This window comes from Gymnoscopelus microlampas, assembly GCF_963454915.1.
Source record: "Gymnoscopelus microlampas genome assembly, chromosome: 8".
Lineage (NCBI taxonomy): Eukaryota > Metazoa > Chordata > Actinopteri > Myctophiformes > Myctophidae > Gymnoscopelus > Gymnoscopelus microlampas.
This window is the reverse complement of record NC_139945.1, coordinates 52165931-52189984: the sequence shown is the minus strand read 5'-3', so window position 1 is coordinate 52189984 and position 24054 is coordinate 52165931. Positions and strand designations below refer to the sequence as shown.

Sequence of the window (24054 nt, the reverse complement as noted above, 5' to 3'; positions counted from 1 at the left end):
GAAAAAAAGCGTTGTGAGCTTGTAGATCGGCTATTTTCCAAATAGTCGATGTATGTATACAGTATATTAGCTATTAGGTTTAAAGTGCCCATGCTTCTTTTGGGCTTGTTTTCCTCTGGGTGCTTGTTTCTCTCTCCTAACCTGGCAACATTGTACACGACACGTCACCCACCACTTCTAGTCGTCCTCATGTCCATACCGGGAGGCATGCGTTAATCCATACCGCAGGTTCCTTGAAGTTTGTTTCACACAGATTGTTTTTATTTTGCATCCTACTGTGTGTCCTGACCTATCAAGTCATGAAACAGTATAAAACGGTACATAACCCTGAAAACAACAGAACCCCATAAATAAAACGGACATCTATAGATTCTAAAGGTAGTTAGCACTTTGAGCTAACTGTTAGCCAACACTGTAGTGAAATGAACACATCCAGTAGTAGCATCATGGACATGTTCGACACGGGAAAAGTCCTTAAAATATGTGCTCCAATGGTACGATATTCAAAGTAAGTATGGTTCTAATCTTAACCTTCTGATCCTATTAACTAAACAGAGTACATTACAGTACAAAACAATTCATTATTATTAATAGGCTCTATGCACAGCAGCCATATTGTGAAGACATTCACAGGTGTTACCAATGATACTAATGAAGGCTTTGTTAGTGTTCAATTCTGGTCAAACAGGGTGCTGATATTGTGCATGTTGGCTCATTTGAAACACACTGTTACACCAGTGCGTCTACAGTTGGGGTCCAGGGACCCTCATGGGCTTCCAAATGGCCCCTTACAGGCGTGTAACTCTGAGAGTGTATTCCATTTGTACACTCTCAGAGTTATGGGTTGTCGTGGAAACCACTGTGCTAGACTAAATGGAACAGAGCCTTCATTAGTATCATTGGTAACACCTGTGAAGGAAGTGATAATATGGCTGCTGTGCATAGAGCCTATTCTAAATTAACTACAAAATGTACTTAAAGTACCACAACTAAAAGTATTGGTTATGCAGAATGTCCCGTCTGAAATGTGTAAAAGTATTTTGAAAATAGTTGATACACACGTTCAAATAGCTTGTAGATCTACTATTTTCAAATAGCCAAAGTTTAAGCTGAAGTGGTAAATGTATGTTTTAATCAAAATCTACAAAGTAACTTAGTAACTCAAGTTTTCAAATAATTAGTGGAGTAAAAGTATAATAATTGTCTCTGAGATGTAGTGGAGTAGAAGTAAACGTGGTATAGAAAATTCCTCAAATTTGTACTCTTATGTACAGTACTTGAGTACATGTACTTAGTTACGTTACACCTCTGAAATACTGTACGTGAATGCAAGTGGTAGCAAGTGGTAGTTTATGGTGCCTCTGTTTTGTCCTCAGGTTGGCATTCAGATCCTTGGTGAGGAAATATGATTGTGACATTTGCTTCACTCCAATGATAGTGGCTGCAGATTTTATGCGATCTGTCAAAGCCAGGGACAGTGAATTCACCACCAATGAAGGTAAGGGCATTGCAGCTTGTGAGACTTATGTATGTATTGTTGAGGTTTTGCCCCATAGGCTCTATGCACAGCAGCCATATTGTGAAGACATTCACAGGTGATACTAATGAAGGCTCTGTTCCATTCTGGTCAAACAGAGTCAGTTTTGCTGATATTGTGCATGACTGCATGTTGGCTCACTGGAAACACTTCTGCTACACCAAGTGGCTCTAAAATTTGGGTCCAGGGACCCTCATGGTTCCTTAAGGGGTTTCCAAATGGCCCCTTACGAGTGTGCTTACGAGTGTGTAACTCTGAGAGTGTACAAATGGAACCTTGGTTCCATTTGTACACTCAGAGTTATGGGGGTCGTGGAAATTGAACAATCTGAGAACCACTGTGCTACACTAAATGGAACAGAGCCTTCATTAGTATCATTGGTAACACCTGTAAATGTCTTCACAATATGGCTGCTGTGCATAGAGCCTATTGCAACAATTCTGTGCAATGTTCTATCCATCCATAATGTTGACCCCCTCCTCTTTCTGTCTCTGACATCAGCTGACCGGCCCCTGATAGTGCAGTTTGCTGCCAGTGAGGCACAGACCCTGGCTGATGCAGCCTGTGTGGTCGCACCTTTCTCAGATGGAGTTGACCTCAACTGTGGCTGTCCCCAGAGGTGCACCTATAATCATCAAGTGCTGATCTGCTGTGGCCTCCAATATTGGATTATTTTATTTATTTTACATTTGAAGAATGGTTAAACCCTGTGGATCTCGAGATCCGCATGGGAATAGAGTTGGACTATCTATGACATCAGTCATCTATGAAATGTCTATGACGTATGACTCATAATTTGGGCAAGGTTTCAGCCCAATCAGTCAGGGGCGCCACGGCCATTCACTGTGTGTACGACGCGACACCCTCACTCTAACAGATCCGTGATTTCATACCCCCCACTTTTTGAAAAAATAATAATTAAATAACCTAACCCTAAAACCGAAATAAAGTAACCAAAACACGAAAAAAAAACTAACAAAATCTGCCCAAAAAACGCTAAATTTTGAAAATACAAAATGTGTTTACATTTGACAGTTACAAATGTTTTTCACGATTTAAAAAAAATAGCAGATCTACAAGCTCATAGCGCGGCACTTGGTGCCGCGCTATGAGCTTGTAGATCTGCTATTTTTGAATAGCCAAAGTGTAAAATAAGGGGTATAGTAATAGTCCACCGAAAGTCCATCCCCCCCACCTTCTGAGAGACGTCCCTGCAATCAGTGCCCTAAATATAAGAGCTAAATATATATTTTTTTAAAATGAAGGTACTTTTGTGGCCTACCGGCAGTGTGCATGATAAATTTGGTGCTGATCTATCCAGCTGTTTGCAAGATTAGCTCTGGACAGACGGACCCCAGATGCTTTAAAATGTCATGGGCACATAAATGATGTATGTTTTTTTTCTTCTTTTTTTTTATGTTTAGGTGGGCCATGTCAGAGGGATATGGTGCATGCCTTATAAACAAGCCTGAATTGGTGAAAGACATGGTCAGACTGGTCCGAAACCAAGTGGACAATCCCAACTATACAGCTTCCATCAAAATAAGGTAGAGTATAGAGTGGAAAACAGTCCCACATTTGCTCATTTGGCTGAATCACTGCTATATAATTCCATGTTGCTTCTGTGTCAGCTCTGCCAGAATATGCCATAGTACAGCCTTCTTGGTGACAATACTTAAATGAATAAAGCTGTCCCCGGACCGAATCGGAGCCGAATCGGCGTCGGGAAGCGTCGTATATAGTCGGCCAGTCGGTTAGGGGTCCGTCGGGACCTTTTCGGCCGACCGGACATGTCCAGTCGGGCTAGCCAACTGGCCGACTGGAGTAGCCATGTAGCAGAGAAGTAGTGTCAACAACATGCAGCAAGTGCCATCTATCAGTGTTGCCAGATTATGTGAGAGAAACAAGCGACATGTCTATGAAAACCTACATTCACTGTTTCTCATTGTCGCTCCCAGAGAGAGAGATTGATTGATTTGACCTACTTTTGCGCTGTGGTGATGTAATTAATTGGGAGCAGGTGTGTAAGATTCCTATAGAGGATATGCGTGTGACATCATCATCAAACCCGGAAGTTATGCAGGAATGCCTTCTGAGTGTCAAAAAAAATACTTTCTGGCCTTGACAGCCCATGCATCCAAACAGAGAAGTCATATCTGATTGCATTAAACAATGTTAAACTCACTTTGCATGTTGCTTTGCCACTCGATTTGCCAATCGATGTGCCATTCACTTTAAGCATGCGCATATCCTCTATAGTATAAACATTTTAATTGGCTTTCATATATTCTTAATATTTTTTTTTCAAATTAGATTTGGCCTTATAGACCGAAATGAAAATAGTGAAAATAGCCAATCTACAAGCTGTAATTATTAATAATTAAGAAATACTATATTCTAAAGAGTGAAAAATCAACTAAAGTCATTATTAGTGCAAGTTCAAAAATAGCAGATCTACAAGCTCAGAACGCGTGCATCTGTAGATCTGCTATTTTCAAATAGCTTATAGGTATAAAATAGGGCTAAAGTTGTTAATGTATGTTTTATAATGATTTATATCTGCAAATTAACTAGTAACTAAACATTTCAAATAATTGTTGTGGAGTAAAAGTATAGACAATTGGAAATACTCCAGTAAAGTAAAAGTACCTCAAAATTGTACTGAAGTACAGTACTTGAGTAAATGTACTTGTTACTTTACACCACTGCACGTCAGTGAAGAAAAAAAGAAAAAACGCTGGGAACATCCATTTACAAGTGACTTTGCAGGGAAACAAGCCCAAAGTCGCTTATAATAAGCAGACCTGGCTGCCCTATACCCTAGGCTGAAAGCAATCTCTCAAGAACAGCAGAGGGGGCGCTGTTTTTCCTTTTTATTTGTAAATGGGTTCCCACATTGGGCTGGGCATTAGCATTTCAATGGCAAGTCGGCTGACAGACTAAATGCCAACTTTTGCCAACCGAATACCAGTCTGTTGCAGTCTGAAGTAGTCTGAAGTAGTCTGAACGAGTCTGTAGGGGCCTTAAAATGTTATTTTAGGGGTGTCATGTATGACACCCCTGGTCAAGCAGGGATTGTCGGAGTGGTAGAGATTTGGTCTCATGCCATGCGAGAGACTGGGGTTTGAATCCCAGTATGCCAATATGTCACCAGTAGGACATACAAGTTACCTATTGCAGATTTAAAATATCTCATAGAAACTCATTCACAGAATTCACAAGGACTTGAGACAAACAGTCGATCTGTGCCAGAAGGCAGAGGCAGCTGGTGTGTCCTGGATCACAGTGCATGGCCGCACGGCAGACGAACGCCACCAGCCTGTCCACCACGATGCCATAAAGACCATTAAAGACAGCGTATCCGTCCCTGTGATCGCCAACGGAGATATCAAGTTCCTCCGTGACGTAGAGTCTATCCACAAGCTCACAGGTGTTGATGGTAAGTGTGTGAGTTTGCGTGTGTGTGATGCTTTTATCAGTTTCATTGTCTTACTATGATGTTTGCAGTAGAAAAACAACACATTAAAAATGTTGTCGTTTTTGTATCTCTCCTCTTGCTTTTGTTGCCGTTTTTGTATATCTCCTCTTGCTTTTGTTGCCTGGGTTGCTTTCAAGGTGTGATGGCTGCACGGGGCTTACTATCAAACCCTGCGATGTTTTCGGGGCATGAAGAAACACCTCTGGAGTGTGTGTGGGACTGGGTGGATATTGCTTTGGAGCAGGGCACCCCCTTCACCTGCTTCCACCAACATCTTATCTACATGCTGGAAAGAGTTAGCTCTCAGCCTGAGAGAAAAGTTTTCAATTCCCTGTCCAGTACCACGGCTGTCATTAACTATCTCCACAACACATATGGATCTTTAGAGAGTTTACGCACATGAATGTATAATAAAGTGTTTTTTTGTAATGTAATGTAATGTGTTTTTTTGTGTTGAGTTTTTTATCATGTGTATATACTGTATTTTGAAGGTAAATTAAATGGGATTGTTATTTTCCATACAATTGCTTGTCTTTATACTCATTCCTCTTGATCTTCTCCCCATAAGATGTGTTTGACTTAGACAATTAGTTGTAGGAGCCCTTGTCTTATTGGCTCTTGTTTATTCGATTCACTTATTTGTTTTAGCTCTTGCTCATTCGATTTTCCTATTTGTCTCATCTGTTTAAGAAAGTAGGTAGCTGATATATTGCACTTTTACCTTAGCGCTAGGTATACTCTTTGTTACCTGCTTCAGAAGAGAATGCGCTTAATAGACTTGTTCCAATATGATGGATTCATGTTAAACATGTATTTTTAGACAGTTAACCTTTGAAACCCTCAATATTTAGTCAACTTCACCGTTTTCTTTTTCCCTCTACACTAACACTCCGGAAATAGCCGATCTACAAGCTCACAACGCCTATAGCAGCACGAGGCATTGTGAGCTTGTGGTCTGCTATTTTTGTCTAATGTTCCCCATCACAAAGATTTGGTGGACTCCCTGTAGTTACTCTGAGGACCCCCTGTAGCAACTCATAATGTAATAACGGTTCATAATGTAATAATTTAAATGTAATAAAAACTCATAATGTAATAATCAGCTCATAATGTAATAAAAAAATGAGCGCATAACGTAATAACAGATTTTTCTATAATGTAATAATGTAATAATGTGTTACATTATTGGTCAGTATCATGGTCAGTACCATGGTCAGTATCATGGTCAGTCAGTATCATGGTCAGTATCATGCTCAGTATCATGGTCAGTATCATGGTCAGTACCATGGTCAGTATCATGGTCAGTACCATGGTCAGTATCATGGTCAGTACCATGGTCAGTATCATGGTCAGTATCCCGGTCCGTCCGTGTGTCCGTCCGTGTGTCTGTCTGTGAACAGCTAATCTCCGGCACCGTTAGCCCGGCCGCTGTGAAACTGCACACACACTCCCTGGATGCCAAAGCCGAACCTCTGCCCCACATTTTTCAGATTGTCCTGTTATAGCGCCACCAGGAGGCTGATTTGTGCAAAACACATTTTTGGATATCACTCCTACAGATTTTGTCCAAATCTCACGCAAATCGGTACACAGTATCTATATAGTCATCTGATCAACACGTATCTCTCCGATTTTTTATATTCTATCCTGATTGGCTAAGATTGGCTTCCAAAGTTTGCAGGATTGGTTCGTTTTTAACAAAATGCCTCAGCTCATCAACGGAGCGTGCGATTGCCGTGAAATTTTGTGCACACCTTCCCACTAGGCCTAGGAAGAAATGCCACCCTTTTCACATTGGCCAGTTATAGCGCCACCAGCAGGTCTAATTTAGCAAAACACATTTTTGGTACAAAATGCCTCAAATCATGAATGCAGTGTCCGATTGAAAGGCCTAAGAAGAAATGGCACCCTTTTCACATTGGCCTGTTATAGCGCCACCAGCAGGTCTAATTTAGCAAAACATTTTTGGAACAATATGCCTCAAATCATGAATGCAGTGTCCGATTGAAAGGCCTAAGAAGAAATGGCACCCTTTTCACATTGGCCTATTATAGCACCACCAGGAGGCCACAATAACCTACCTGACCTGGCGGAGACCTGTGCTCAGAGGAGCACTTTTTCTAGTTACATTATGCAGTGTTATTACATTATGAGTGGCTACGCAAGGTTCTTAATGTAACATATTTTTACATAATGGGCTCATGATTTTATTACATTATGAGCTGATTATTACATTATGAGCTTTTATTACATTTAGTTTGAGCCGTTATTACATTATGAGTTGCTGTAGCAACTCATAATGTAATAACGGCTCATAATGTAATAAATGTACAGTAATAAAAGCTCATAATGTAATAAACTAAATGTAATAAAAGCTCATAATGTAATAAACTAAATGTAATAAAAGCTCATAATGTAATAAAATCATGAGCCCATAATGTAATAATGTGATACATTAAGAACCTTGCGTAGCCACTCATTATGTTATAACAGTGCATAATGTAATAACGGCTCAAATTGTTGTTTTATTACATTATGAGCTTTTATTACTGTAAATGTATTGCATTATGAGCCGTTATTACATTATGAGTTGCTACAGCAACTCATAATGTAATAACGGCTCATAATTTAATAAAATAAATGTAATAAAAGCTCATAATGTAATAAACTAAATGTAATAAAAGCTCATAATGTAATAAATTAAATGTAATTAAAGCTCATAATGTAATAAACTAAATGTAATAAAAGCTCATAATGTAATAATCGGCTCATAATGTAATAAAATCATGAGCCCATTATGTAACTAGAAAAAGTGCTCCTCGGAGCACAGGTCTACGCCAGGTCACAAACGTTATTGTGGCCTCCTGGTGGCGCTATAATAGGCCAATGTGAAAAGGGTGGCGTTTCTTCTTAGGCCTTTCATGGCAATCGGACACTGCATGCATGATTTGAGGCATTTTGTTCCAATTTTTTTTTTTGCTAATTAGGCCTGCTGGTAGCGCTATAACAGGCCAATATGAAAAGGGTGGCATTTCTTCCTCGGCCTAGTGGGCGATATTTTGGTTTTAAACCCAATGCTGATAGGGAACCTGAGAATGTCAATGAGGTTATCTGTAAACTGTGTCTGGGTAAGGTGCAAGCATCTGGAAGCAACACCTCTAATCTACAGACTCACCTGCTATCGAAACACAAGAATGAGGCTGCAAAATTGGGTATTGCTGGAAAATCTAGGACAAATGATTCTCACACACACACACACACACACACACACACAGGTGGATAAGAGAAGGAAACTGGCAACAGTAAATAAGTCTGTTGGAGTTTTGCCTAAAGGAAATTGGAACCCACCGCCGTCTTGTTCCATCTGTGGAAATGAAGTTGAATATCTAGTTTGGGTATCTAGTCAACCTATAATGCTCTCATTGTAGGTTGATAAAGTCATGCTGTTGCAATACTTTCCTCAAATTTCCGCATTGTCATTTATTGTGCATAAATTATAGCTACTCTTTATTGATCCCTGTGTGTCATCACAGCCCGCAGTAAGTGTGAAAAATACGACAGGAACAGCTAAATAACTTATAACCAGGGAACATGGAATAGATTCATGTATATGCTTATTTATTTATGAACGAGTACTGTACATGCTGTTTTTCTACAACTGTTGTCCTGTACCTCCATTCAATACAATGAAATGTAATAAAATAAACTGGTGTTTAATAGCTGGTGGAAAAGAGAAGTAAACGGGCACTGATAAATACATCACAGTTGAGGTGAAGAAATCGTGAACTTATGAGGAAGAGAATCAAACTGATGGTGGAGGTTGAATGAACTCAAGTCAAATAGCCAGTTTGTCAAGAGAGAGAACTCTGTGTAAATCATGCTTTACAGAATGTCCATGTTGCAAGTGTGAAGCGTGTGAGGCAGTGGTGGAAAAAGTACTCAAAGTCTTTACTTAAGTAAAAGTACCAATACTGCAATATAAAAATACTCTGTTACAAGTAAAAGTCCAGAATTAAAAATGTACTTGAGTGACAGTACAAAAGTATTGGCATCAACATGTACTTAAAGTACCTAAAGTAAAAGTACTAAATATTTGAAAATAGCAGATCTACAAGCTCTCAACGCGCCGCGGTGCGACGCGTTGTGAGCTTGTAGATCGGCTATTTTCAAATAGCCGTATGAAATAGGTATAAAGTTGTTAATGTATGTTTCATTATATCATCATTTATATCTGAAAAGTTAGTAACTAAAGTTTTCAAGTAAATGTAGTGGAGTAAAAGTACAATATTTGCCTCTGAGATGTAGTGGAGTAGAAGTAAAAGTACTGGAAATTGGAAATACTCAAGTAAAGTACACAAATACCTCAAAATTGTACTTAAGTATAGTACTTAGTTACTTTCCCCCACTGCCTGTTTGCCACTGAGTGATCAGTCCTGTGGTCATCTCCTGTGTCATAAGAGGTTATCGTGACCCAAAGCACGTCCAGTAACCAGTAACTTTTGGTGTATATGTATGATGTATTGCCGTAACATCCTGTCCCCACGATGTGTCATTTTAGCTTTACACACACAGCATTATACAGTAAAGTGATTTGATTCATTCTTCATTATTGTAAGCTCATGAGCAAGGTTTATGAGTCCCGCTGTGCTATACTCTTTCCTTTCCATTAAAGGACGACTTCACCCATTTTCAACCTATCTGCAAATAATAGGTCCTCACTAATACTCATGATAAAATGGTCCCATTTTTGTCTAACCGGTCTGTGTCTCATAGGAGGGCTGTGGACAGTCCAGAAACCCGTCTACCAGTGACATCATCGTTTAGCAGGACATTTTTTCCCCAACAAGATTTCACATTTTTTATTTAGATGTTTATGAATGCGAGAACAATGGCTTCTATTATTGCATTGCAACTTTCCAGGAATAGAAAGCCTGCAGTTTCTATTAGCTTGGATTCCCTATCGATGATGTCACTGGTAGACGGGATTCTGAACTGTACACAGCCCTCCTCTGACACATAGACCGAGTAGACCGTCTGTCTAATGGGAAAATAGTACTACCTCCTTTTTTGGCCTCCTGAAAGGTGAATTTTCAGAGCTGTTTTAAAAGAGCCCAGCGAACTGCGCTTTTTGAGGGAAGGAGTTAGACTATTCCAAACCTGGGTGGCAGTGCTGTAGAAGGAGAATTTGCCTAGGTTTGTTTTATGGGTGGGTGGTACCAGATCCCTCTAGTTTTGTGAAGTAGGCCTAATGGAGACCTCATATCTGGGATGTTCTATGAGGGGTCCAAGGTTAAAGGGATTGTAGGCAAGTTCAGAGATAAAAAAAGGAAAAAAACTGTTGTCAAACACCGCCCCTCCACTCCCCCCCCCCTCCTCCTCCTCATCAGCAGTTGTATTTTGTCTCCCTGCTCTTCCATTGAGACATTTAGATTGTGTCAAAGGTCATATATCACCTACACACAAATTTTGACCTGATGGTCAAGATTCAATGTATCCCCTGAGAAAGCAGTCAGGCTCTATTAGCTAAATGTTAAAACATGTCAGCACTTGCGCAGGAAGAGGAATAGAAGAGGAACGTTTTTTTTTTGCATTTTTAGGAGCTTAACACTTAACACTAATTACATAAAAAATACCTTACACACATTGTCTGACCCTCAGAACATAGATATAGACACTTTATCTTTCAGTTTGTTGTTATGCTTGTTATAGAGTTATTGAAGAAATTGTTCAATATTGGCAGGCATTTTTTTAATGCAAATTAAAAGGTTAAAAACAACACAATTCTGTCTGTGTGGAGTTTGCATATTCTCCTCGTGTCTCCTAGGGTAGTTAATACCCTCACAAAAACATGTAGTAATCCTGGTCACTATACCGCCTCCCCCATGACAGCCGGGGCGCCTGATGGAGGGGAAGGGAACTGGTTGGAATAACGTGTTCCTTCCACGCGCTACGTCCGACCAGGGAAACTCCCCCCTGTCAGGTGACAAGATGCATGTGTGTGCACGCGCACTAGCGTGCGCGTGCACACACACACACACACACACACACACACACACACACACACACACACACACACACACAGAGAGAGCTGGTCTTACTGGTACACTGTGCTTGGTGTCCACAGTCCCTTCAGTATCTTCAGAGAGGAAGTGCAGCTCCAGGCTTCCTGTGGTCGCTGTGGGTCTGCTAGGTCTCCTCCTATTGGCTGGACTCACAGTAGGAGTTCACGGTAAGTATTCACCAATTATATTGGGAAAATATCATATGGCATTTTTATCCAAAGCGCTTTATAGATTGTGCATTACATTCACCAATTTTTTTTAACGTTTTAACGTAACTTTTTCTGTGATATTTTTCTGCAGTGTTTGTCAAGGTGAACGGCACTGAGATGGAGGAAGGTAATTTAAATACGCACACACACGCACGCACGCACGCACGCACGCACGCACACACACACACACACACACACACACACACACACACACACACACACACACACACACAGTATATATACACAGTATGTATACTGTGCGTTCATGTGTGTGTGTGTGCAAATGCAATTTATATTAGATCCACATAATTGACATGGAAATGCTTTGTGATTGGGTCAAATAACATTAACCACTCAAATTAATGTTATTTTTAAATGTAAACTATTTATGATGTAATGCCTAATGCTGGGATGATTTCAGCCGTCCTTGCTCAGCTGAACACCCTAGAAATGAAGCTCAACGCCACTGAGACACACAATGCAGGTATTATAACTCCATGTTTAGTAATTAAATGTTCAAACACCTGATGTTGTAAAAAAAAGTGATTATATAAAACTGTCTAGAATGTATGACTGCAAATTTGCCTCCCATAGAGCCATTTGTAAAACTTGTACATGTATAGTATAGACAGAAATATATTGCATTTCTTGGCTATATTTAAGGGGCCAAGCACGTAGTGCGTAGGACCCCTTTAGTTATTCTGTGTTAGGGGGCCAAGCATGTGTATGTATGTCCCCTTTTGTTTTTCTTAGTTTTCTTCTTCTTAGATGACTGGACTATATGCAACACGTTTTATTTATTTATTACAAGTAGATGACTGGACTATATGCAACACGTTTTATTTATGTTAAAAGATATGCGAGGGACCCCTCAACCATTTTAATTTCACAGACCCCCAGTTTGGCATGCATTAGGGCTACGAACCCCCATTTAATGACATTTCTATCTCTTGGACCCCAGTTTATATCGTAAAATCTATGTTAATTTAACTCTGAGAGTGTACAAATGGAACAAAATGGACCCGTTAGGGTCCATTTGGTTCCCCCTGTTGTAACTCTGATGACTAATGCAGAGCCATGGACATACGCAGGCCCGGATTGGCCGTCGGGAGGACCGGGACTATTCCCGGTGGCCTGCCCTCTAGTGGCCTGCCTTTTTTTTTTTTTTGCATCAAAAAAAAATATCAGGTCAGGCCAGCCATCCACAGCCAGCGCGGCGCTTAAGTGATGCAGCAAAAAAAAATCTCTCCTAAGCTCAGGCCAGGCCAACCACAGTCAATTTCAATTCAATGCAGTCAGTGTTGCTTGCAGCTCAGTGCAGCTGCGGGCCTCCCCCCTACCTTTAACCCCCAAAAAGCCCCCCCTTTTGTAAGGCCCCCCAAAAATAAGGCCCCCCAAAAAAAGGGCCCCCCAAAAAAAACGGCGTGCGCTGCGCGTGCGCAGGGTGGCCTGGGTGGGCGTGTATCTCCCGGCCAGATTTGGAGTCCCACTCCGGCCCTGGACATACGTGGCAGCTTTTCAGAACAACATGTTTACTGAAGCCTATTGGAGTAACAACGGGCTTTCCCCACAAACTTTGATACACGTTGGTAGAAAATTGAATATTCATGAGCTTGTGCTGAGCTACAGTATATAAAGCTGATCCATCCTGTCTGATACATTCTCATTCACCACTAGGATGAAGGCTGCTGTTACTCTGCTGCTCCCCCTAGTGGCGGCGCTGTTGTTGTGTTTGTCTGGGACAGTGGTTCAGGGAGAGAACGAATCACCAGGCCACACGCCAGGCTCTGTGCTCGACAGGATCCTCGAACAGCTGGAGACAACGAATACAGGTAACATAAACTTTAAAGATGTGTCAACTGAGAAGGCCATCCAATAATTTGCATCTGTTTGATCAGATCTGTTGTGGGCCCTCGATCTGTTCATATTTACAATATTATATGATACAAAATGATTATTTAAATTAATGCAAATGTTAAAATTTAAACATGCAAGTGTGCGCATGCGCACGCACGCACGCACGCACGCACGCACGCACGCACGCACTATGTATTTTTTACATAGCTGTATTTATATTTACTATACTAGACCATACCCGGTCGACGCATCCGTGGGGAGATATGCGCACAGGATCTGGCAACGTGGGAGGCGACATTGTTTGACACATAAACGCTAATAAGAAGCTGAGATTTGATGAAATTGAAAAACGGGCTTCACAGTTAAGTTCAGATGGTAATGGTCAATGGCTGTGTGCAAAATCAGAGCAATTGTTCCAGCCACTGAGGAGAACCGGGTTGTGACACCACTTCACCACTTCACCACTACAGAGGTTACTAGAATTATAGTAGGATAAACATATTATTTAAATTAATTTAAACGTTTATTAAAAATATTATTTAAATTGATGCAAATGTTTCAATGCATGTGTTTACAGCCTTGCAGAATGATGTGTTGGGCTTGAAGACACAGAACTCAGGTGAATTCATCTCACATAAACTTTAATAGATGATTCTGCTGAGAATAACATGATGTTTATCCAGTCTTTTTGACATGTGACCTCGATGTATTTAAATTTACTATACATTTATTATTTAAATGACTATAAAAGTTTCAATTCATGTGTTTACAGTCTTGCAGAGTGACATGTCAACCCTGTATCCAGTCTTTTTGACATGTATGTTTACTACATACAAATATTATTTAAATTGATGCAAATGTTTCAATTCATGTGTGTACAGCATTCCAGAATAACATTACAGCATTCCAGAATGATGTGTCGGCCCTGATGACAGACAACTCAGGTGAATTCATATAAACTTTAAACTATGGTGATGTGGATCTATGCTGAGTATAACATTGTGTGTATCCAGTCCTTGTGTGTGTCTCTCTCTCTCTCTCTCTCTCTGTGTGTGTGTGTGTGTGTGTGTGTGTGTGTGTGTGTGTGTGTGTGTGTGTGTGTGTGTGTGTGTGTGTGTGTGTGTGTGTGTGTGTGTGTGTGTGTGTGTGTGTGTGTGGGGGTGGGTGGGTGGGTGGGTGGGTGTGTGTGTGCGTGCGCGCTAATCTCTGTCGGACCGATCGGCATTAAACTGTGCACACACACTCCCAGTTGGCCAAGGAAGAACTTGCGCCTCAAAGTTTTAAAATCAGCCTCATGTTGGCGCTATAAAAGCCCAGTTAACATGTTGAGCCATAGCTCGTACAGTCAAACCATTATTTTTCTCATGGATTCCTTGGATCATTCTTCCTTTACTTCTTCTGTCAGTCCTGAAGACAGAGAACTCAATTGATGATGATGGTGGTGAATTATATCTGCTGAGAATAACATGATGTGTGATGATGAGTCTTTTTTACATTTGACCTCACTCTATATTTACTGTATAAATGTATTATTTAAACTAGACCATACCCGGTCGACGCATCCGTGGGGGGATATGCGCACATGATCTGGCAACCCGGGAGCCAGTTCGTCCCATAGCTGGGCAGCCCCGTAACCATGGCGACAGTGTTTTACACAAAAACGCTAATAAGAAGCTGAGATTTGATGAAATCGAAAAACGGGCTTCACAGTTAAGTTCAGATGGTAATGGTCAATGGCTGTGTGCGAAATCAGAGCAATTGCTCCAGCCAGTGAGGAGAACCGGGTAGCTTCACCTACTCACTCACTCACTCACTCACCCACCACTACAGACAGAGGTTACTAGAATTATAGTAGGATGACTATCATCATTGGCATCCGTCAGTCTCGAGAGACTATGGAGTCGTGCCCCGGACAGTGGCTCCACTGCTCCTGGTGCAGTGTTTAGTGTGGCTGAACAGACCTATGCGGGATTTACATTCCCTTCCACACTTCATACAGGGGAAGACTGATGCTGGTCTGTCTGTCTGGCTTTGGGCCTAATTTTTTCGCCTCAGTCTCTATTATTTAAATGACTATAAAAGTTGTAATTCATGTCTTTACAGCATTACAGAATGACGTGTCGGCTCTGAAGACAGAGAACTCAGGTGATTTCATCTCACTTAAACTTTAATAGATGATTCTGCTGAGAATAACATGATGTTTATCCAGTATTTTTTACATCGCTGTATTTATATTTACTATATTAACATATAATTTAAATTAATTTAAACATTTAATAAAAATATTATTTAAATTGATGCAAATGTTTCAATTCATGTGTTTACAGCCTTGCAGAATGATGTGTCGGCTCTGAAGACAGAGAACTCAGGTGAATTCATCTCACTTAAACTTTAATAGATGATTCTGCTGAGAATAACATGATGTTTATCCAGTCTTTTTGACATTCTATTTATTACGGGGACAGGCTTCCAGCATGTCTCCGTTTTGTTATTGCCATTATTAGTGTGGTTGCAACCAGACTATAGTACTCCTTATACTTTGTTTATTTATTTATAGATAAACAATACTTCGGGCCGCTACTCCTCCCACAGTTTATTTTTCCCAATTTAGTGCTATATGTCAAAATGACCGGTCTGACCGGGAATCGTGCACTTGCATAAGGCTAAGAGATTGGTTGCATAGTTTAATTGATATTGATTTATTAGTGCATTAAATTTCCCCATCCACTTCAATGGAAAAGTGAAAACACTAAAATTCAAGTATTTTTTTCTCAGAAACCGTAAGAGCTACAGTTACCAGACTTTGAGGGGAGGTTCATAGTTTATTGCCAAATTATTTAAACAAATATTACACCATTCGGCCTCATGGTGGCGCTATAAGAGCCCACTTTACCTTTTGGCCTATAACTCTTGAACCGTAGGTCGTAAAATCAAAATTTATTTTTCCCTAGATTCCTTGGGTCATTACGCAACTCCCCATATAGGCCAGGCCCATTTGCGTATGGATAGATTTTTTGATATTGATTTATTAGTGCATTAAATTTCCCCATTCACTTTCATGGGAATTGCAAAAACTCCCATTCAAGTATTTCTTTCTCGGAAACCGTAAGGGCTACAGTTACAAGACTTGGAGGGGAGGTTAATAGTTTATTGCTAAATTATTTAAAAAATAATCACACCATTCGGCCACATGGTGGCGCTATAACAGCCCACTTTACGTTTTGGCCTATAACTCTTGAACCGTAGGTTGTAAAATCAAAATTTATTTTCCCCTGGATTCCTTGGGTCACGACGCAACTCCCCATATAGGCCACGCCCATTTCCGTCTGGATAGATTTTCCGCCATTTTGAATTTTCTTCAAACCACACTTTTAGCTCCTCCTCCAACATATTTTGTCCAAATGTCACAGAAATCAGTACACATGATCTCTGGGCCCATGCGGTAAACATATCCAAACGGCATTTTCATAGTCCTTACCGTTCTTCCGTAAATTGTTTCCAAAGTTAGTGGGAGGGACCCGTTTTACCAAAAATGTCAAAAATCACGAACGAAACGTCCAATCGATCCCAAATTTAAATCACATGTCGAGGGTGATTTACTCAACGACTCCCCAAAAGCATTTCCACTTTGACCCATAGGGGGCGCCACGAATGCGCAAAATGTCACCGTTTGATGCAAAAACATGATTTTTGGGGGAGTCAGTCCCTTCAAAATGAAACGCAAGCGATCTCAGGAGTGACGTGACAATGTAATTGGCGCAGTCTCCGACGGTATTCCTCCCAGCGTATTACTCGAGTCCCGACCGGCGTCGGCGCAACCACACTTTGCAATTGCCAATTGCGACGCGTCTAGTTCCATTTCTTCTTCTTCTTCTTCTTCTGCCGTTTTTGCCAGTTCTGGCTGAACCGTGAATACGCTTTTTATGAAACTCGGCCATATGATAGATGGTCATGAGAAACTATCAAGAAATAAATCTCACAATCTTTCGTCAAAAGGTGGCGCTATAGCACTCAGTTGAAAATGCCAACTTTGAACAGGTACAACTCATGCCCTGTTTGACCTACAGCCATAAAACTTCAATACACACATGCGTCTCCTCATGATGAACAACTTTCACACTCTGACTTTTGACCTCTGACCTTTAGATCTCTCACCATTTGGAATTACATGAAAATCTGTCAAAATCTATCTCCTCCTGGGATTTTTGAGCAATCTGCACGAAACGTTTTACATATGAACTTTGGACCTATGCCGACCAAACGGTGCAAGCAGATTTTTTCTAAGTGACAAAATGAAGCTTTAATGAGCCAATGAATATTGCAGTTTTATGACAATTATTCATCTGCCCCTAACACATACATGCAGACTCACATTTCTTTGAAAAGTTGCAGTAATGTACAGGGTCATTCCAAATATCACTGAAACCAATCTTACTCCAATTGGTCAAAGGGGGGTGCTATAGCAATTTTTTGAAAATGCAAACTTTAAACAGGCAAAAATCATGCCTCGTTTGGCCGACAGCCATTAAACCTGCTTACACATGTGCCTTGACTCATGAGGAACACATGTATCACTTTTACCAGTAAGCTCCGCCCTTAGATTGTCCGCAATTTTGAGCAGTTTGAAAAACACTTAAACCCAGGATTTTTCAGCTATTTGCGTGAAATGGTATCATCTCTCTGACCTCCGTTTTCACTAGATCAGGTCTGTTGGTCCAATGGCTTCCCGCTTAAGTGAATGTCTCACAACATCAAGGTAGCCGGTTCAAGCCTCATTTGGTGCAGACTTCATTTAAAGTGCATTGCAAACAACAAGACTGTATCAATGAACACATGTCCAATTGATAAAGATAACATGAAATGCTTATTTGAGAGGGTATGTTTTTGCAATGTATGACATACTTCATTCTGAAAATAGCCGATCTACAATCTCAAAACTTTTCAGATACAGTAGCAACGTGTTTCTGAGCTTGTAGATCGGCTGCTTTCACTGGTTCACTTTTATCTTCAACAGACAACCTCAGCCTGGACAAAGCTATAGCACTATAGGTAGTGTTGCAGCCTGTCAATCCGAAGGTTGAAGGTTTGATTCCTGTTAATGGCAATAGGTTGAGATGTCCAATCAATCCAATCTGCTTCTCTCTCTCTCTCTCTCTCTCTCTCTCTCTCTCTCTCTCTCTCTCTCTCTAACCCTAACCTCTTTTTTTTACCTTAACCACTTGAACCCTAGCATCTCTTTTCTGAGGAGAACTTTAGCCAAAAATAGCAGATCTACAAGCTCACAACGCCTTGCACTGCAAGGTGTTGTGAGCTTGTAGATCGTCTTTTTTTGGCAAATTAGTAATAGGTGTAGAGGGAAAAGAACAGCAGACCAAGTAAAAAAACAAATTTGATACAATATTTTGACACAATTTGATACAATATATAGGGGGTCCTTGCTTCATCTCTCTCTCAGCTAGGGGGTCCTTGGCCTGAAAACGTTGAAGACCCCTGATTTAGATATTTGATATTCATTTGATCAGACAGCATTTTGTCAATTACTGAAAATGAAAAAAAATAATAATAACGGAAAAGAAATGAAAAAAAAGTAATTGATAAAACACAGCCCCCTCAGGCCCAGTTTAGACGATGGCAGTCTCTACAGAAAACGGCAAAATAAAGTATCAGATGTGCCGTCTGTTTACACGGGAACGGTGTTTGCGGGGCTTGAATCCGCATATAAGTGAAACCACCTTTCAGGGTGGAAATCTTTGAATACGCGCAGCCTCGCGTCTCCATCTAAACGTGCAATACAGGGGAATCCGCAAAAGTGTGATGTTATGTTTCACGTAGGCTGACTAGGCTCTTGTGCAGAGCCGTAGAACCACTATTACCAGATCCTGTGAGAAAAATAAGCAGCCAGTTCTATGAAAACGAAGCGACTAGGCTACATGAGCACTACACAGTACATTGGCTATTTGAAAATAGCAGATCTACAAGCTCACAACGTGTAGTATTCGCAACGCTTTGTGAGCTTGTAGATCGGCTATTTTAAAATATATCTTGAAAAGAAAAAGTGAAATAATATATAATATATAAATAATAGTGGCGGCGCTGTTGTTGTGTTTGTCTGGGACAGTGGTTCAGGGAGAGAACGAATCACCAGGCCACACGCCAGGCTCTGTGCTCGACAGGATCCTCGAACAGCTGAAGACAACGAATACAGGTAACATAAACTTTAAAGATGTGTCAACTGAGAAGGCCATCCAATAATTTGCATCTGTTTGATCAGATCTGTTGTGGGCCCTCGATCTGTTCATATTTACAATATTATATGATACAAAATGATTATTTAAATTAATGCAAATGTTAAAATTTAAACATGCAAGTGTGCGCATGCGCACGCACGCACTATGTATTTTTTACATAGCTGTATTTATATTTACTATACTAGACCATACCCGGTCGACGCATCCGTGGGGGGATATGCGCACAGGATCTGGCAACGCGGGAGGCGACATTGTTTGACACAAAAACGCTAATAAGAAGCTGAGATTTGATGAAATTGAAAAACGGGCTTCACAGTTAAGTTCAGATGGTAAATGAATCAAGCAACTTAAAAAGTGTCTGGGGTGAAACACAAAAGCCTGAGTAGACGTTAAAATGACCCCAAACATGTTTGAACGTGAAATATATCTTTAAGAGGCAACATGCTTGTTGGGCAAATAACGTGACTTAAAATGGAGGCTTCAAGACATTGTAAATGTACAACGTGGAATGTGTCTCAAATGTTTCATAATTTCACATTTTCTCTGTGATTATATATACATGTTTTCAGATATGGCTTCCAGACTGTCTGCGAGTGAAACCAAAATAGAAGAGCTCCAGACCAGACTCAGTGAGAGTGAGAAGCTAGTGGAGGAACACAAAGCAGGTGTTGATATTCTAAAAATATTCTAAAAAATAAAGACAAGCACTTGATTTCTTAATGAGACAGACTGAATATGACCAAGTTCACGATTACAACCTCACTCATCACACCTGGCTAATACAGTACATATTGTGACGGCTGCATTTCTCGGCATGGTGAAGCTGGTGAAGGTAAACTGTGTGTGTGTGTGTGTGTGTGTGTGTGTGTGTGTGTGTGTGTGTGTGTGTGTGTGTGTGTGTGTGTGTGTTTGAAGTAGGCTTGTACAGTAGTACAGTTATCGTTGTCATTTGCTATGTTTGAAAGAAGTACAGTTGTTAATGCTAGCTCGATATGTCTGTCTGTGGCGTTGTGTGACAACTGCAGGATTTAAAGTGCCAGTTTTAGTGCTACTGTACCATAACGTACACAACTGTGAAAAAAAAACATATTCTTATTAGGAATAAATGTGCCTCCGTAGCTGAATAGTACCGAAGTCCCCCAAAATTCAGCACAAACATGGGGAAAAATGCATCTTACTACAGTATGCCACCATTATGTGGACCAAAACCCATTAAAGACTCCCTACCTAAACTCAAAACTAACCTAAAATAATTCCTGTCCTTAAAATACAAGTGAACATAGTTTAACCTCTTGAACACCTTGTTAGTAGCATCTTCTGACCCCCGCCCCCACCCCTCCTTTCTCTGTAAATGATGATTCTACCGAGCGTATTACTCTATAATGTATTACTGATCAATTCAGTGCAGTGCCTAAAACAAATCATTTCAATCATTTCATTCAGTGCAATGAAGTCAAATAACAAATGGAGCATATAGCAGACAAGTTTCACTTCATAATCAAATCATGTGGAGCGCTGAGGACTCCTGCGTTTTGTTTGGAGACGTTAATGTCTACATCAACGTATGTTAATTACCTAAAGTAATTGTGAGTATTTATGATTGATTTCATATGAATGTTGTATTGATTTCAGCCCACCATGCCCAGCTGTCCGCCATACAGACCCAAGTGCAGGAACTGATGAGTAAGTACTGTATGTTTAGTAAACATATATTTTCTTACCCTGTCTATGATGTTATGATATCCTATAGGACGAGTGGTACAGTAGAAAAAAAATCATGACTCCATCCCGGGTCCGCCACAGCTAAAAACCTGCGCCTATGGGACTTTTTTTTCTGTGTGAGATCTGACGCTCCTCCCCACTTACGTTTCGTCTTCACAGTCGGGCAATCCTGATATGAATCAAAATCAACTAAGTATATTTAGCCTGTTGCTAAGCTATTAGGAAATGTCCTTATGCACACCTACAAACGGACAGGTGCGTCGGAGAAAGTTGATTATGGAAGAGAGAGTCCGGCGCACTGTCTTCGCTTATAAAGCGGGGTTTTTTTGCAACGTTTCGGCCGCTTGGACCTTCGTCAGGCATAAAAGCCTGCTGCTAAGCTGAAATGGAAATTAAAAAATAAAATGTAAAGATATCTTAAAATATATTTTCGTGTCAGTGCCAGCTTCCTCTCTCGGATTTCGGGAGGTGTAGTTCAGACTCTATATAGCATTCGGAGATTGTGGAAGAGTTGTCTGGCTACATGAGACTAACCTCATAGACACATGAAAAACTGAAAAAGTACAAAACCATGGCACCACCTCTTTAAATGATTCTCAATTTTGGCCCCTTGATGCTAAGTGGTCTGAACCAAAGTAGTGGCTTTACCATTTACCTCTTGAAACAAACATAGTATGCCATGTATATCCATGGTATATATATGTTTTATATATCTATGGCATAGATATATAAACATAGACATGAAGCAAACAACACTGATTAGAGTCAGACCTTAATGTTTTTACAACGTAAATCCATGTCTTTATTACAGTATAGTATAGTAGAGTTCAACTTGTGCAACTAAAGGCTGAGATTTATTTTTTTATGTTTTAACGTAACTTTTTCTGTGATATATCTCTGCAGTGTGTGTCACGGTGAACTGCACTGAGACCAAGTTGGAGGAAGGTAATTTAAACACACACACACAGAGTTTTTTATTTCGACCGTCCTTTCTCTAACCTCGTGTCACCAGACTGAGAGTGTTGCCGAGCTGAGAGTGTTGCCAGATTCTGTGAGTGAAAGAAGCGACAAGGTTTATGAAAACAAGCCCAAAAGAAATGACCGGTTTCACCACTTGAGCCCTATTACATTAGCTATTTTCAACTACACTTAAGAAACAAGCCCAAACAAAAGCAACCCGCAGCTGTGATTATTTACAAGCAACTTACAGGAAAACAAGCCCAACGTCATTTAGATTGAGCAGACCTGGCAACACTGGCACTCTGTTGCAGACCAGTATTGCAAACTACTGCCGCCTCCTGGTGTGAAGAGTTATGTCGTCTGATTTTCTTATCGACTGCTTCAGCTGGACTAAATGCCAACCTTTGCCAACAGACTACCAGCCTGTTGTAGTCTGAAGTAGTCTGTTTGGTTGAGAGTCAACTTTACTTGTTGTTGCAGATCTATTGATGTCTGATCTCGACTGTGAGGAAATCTACAACAACGTCTCCACGCAGAGTGGTGTGTACACCATCTACCCCACTACTACACCTGCCAAGGTCTACTGTGACATGGACACGGATGGAGGGAAGTGGATGGTCATCCAGAGAAGAGTGGACGGCACCGTGAACTTCTACAGACCCTGGGCTCAGTACAAAGCCGGGTTTGGAGACCCATCAGGCGAGTACTGGCTGGGACTGGAGAACATGCATCTCCTTACCAAGAACACAACGCACCAGCTGAGGGTGGACATGGAGGACTTTGAGGGAAACACAGCGTTTGCCTCTTACTCCTCTTTCTCTGTGGGTTCTGAGGCTGATGGCTACACGCTGCAGGTTGCTGGCTTCCAGGATGGAGGAGCAGGAGACTCACTGGCCCAGCATAATGGAATGAGATTCTCAACCTTTGACAAAGATCAGGACACGTATCCCGCGAACTGTGCAAGTCTTTATTCCGGTGCATTTTGGTACAGGGCCTGTCACCATGCTAATCCCAATGGTGATTACCTTAGGGGAAAGACGGCTCAGTATGCAAAAGGTGTAGTCTGGCGCTACTGGAAGGGTTATTATTACTCCCTGAAGGCTGTAGCGATGAAGATCAGACGTGTTCCTTAAGGGCCCCTACACACTGTCTGACATTTGGAATGGTCGGCGAGTAAACAGATCGTTTATTAGCATTTTCACATTGCACAAGTTTCTCTCTTGAAATCGGGCTATATATATATATCGTTGTGGTTCTCGCACGATTGATTGGTCGGCGACAGGGGTTCACTCATTGCAAGATATTTCACCACGATGTGATCCCGACCCGATACATACATTTGTTTTTATTCCAAACGTCTCACGAAAATGTGAAAGGCTAATGATTGACATTAAATAATTCTCTATTTCTCTGTATGTCTCTCTCTCTTACTTATTATGTATAAGCGAGTTGCTTGTAAAAAATATTGGTGGTTGCGTTTTTTTTTTAGCTTATTTCTAAAGTCTAGTTGCTTATTTCGCCTTGTTTCCTAATGTTGTTTTTTTTCTTTGAAAATAGCCGTGATGCGTTGTGAGCTTGTAGATCGGCTATTTTATTTGTATATAGGTTTAAAGTGCTCATGCGGCCTAGTCGCTTTTGTTGGGCTTGTTTTCATAGACCTGGTTGCTTATTTCTCTGGCAAAATCTGGCAATGCTGTTCAGAGATACACACGTCACACACACACACACGCACACGCACACACACACACACACACACACACACACACACACACACACACACACACACACACAGCTCTCTCTCTCTGTCTGAAACAGCCCCATCCTCGAGGAGGCTCGCTCACTCTCTCAATCTGTTGTATAATGTTTAACTTTAATACAGGACTGGACGGTAATATTGCGGTTCTATGCGGGAGGACTAGCCACGGTGCGTGGCTGTAATGTGACTCTCATCGGCTGTAGCGTGGCTCTAGATCGGGTCCGA

At 40.9% G+C, this 24054-nt stretch overlaps 2 protein-coding genes across 2 annotated transcripts; both read left to right on the top strand.

The window, feature by feature from the left end:
• Window positions 1–194: 194 nt before the first annotated feature.
• On the top strand, window positions 195–5735 carry dus4l (dihydrouridine synthase 4-like). Its single transcript, XM_084064103.1, has 6 exons — window positions 195–508; window positions 1377–1498; window positions 2039–2156; window positions 2962–3084; window positions 4750–4976; window positions 5153–5735. The coding sequence occupies exons 1-6, from the start codon at window positions 423–425 to the stop codon at window positions 5416–5418; spliced, it is 942 nt and encodes a 313-aa protein (XP_083920229.1). The 5' UTR covers window positions 195–422; the 3' UTR covers window positions 5419–5735.
• Window positions 5736–11154: 5419 nt separating this feature from the next.
• LOC311050639 (microfibril-associated glycoprotein 4-like) lies at window positions 11155–23206 on the top strand (the record flags this gene model as incomplete). Its single annotated transcript, XM_084064725.1, has 13 exons — window positions 11155–11244; window positions 11378–11413; window positions 11708–11770; window positions 12964–13118; window positions 13721–13762; window positions 14025–14087; window positions 15247–15288; window positions 15471–15512; window positions 19262–19348; window positions 19961–20056; window positions 21024–21074; window positions 22017–22058; window positions 22554–23206. The coding sequence occupies exons 4-13, from the start codon at window positions 12965–12967 to the stop codon at window positions 23204–23206; spliced, it is 1272 nt and encodes a 423-aa protein (XP_083920851.1). The 5' UTR covers window positions 11155–11244; window positions 11378–11413; window positions 11708–11770; window position 12964.
• Window positions 23207–24054: the final 848 nt, after the last annotated feature.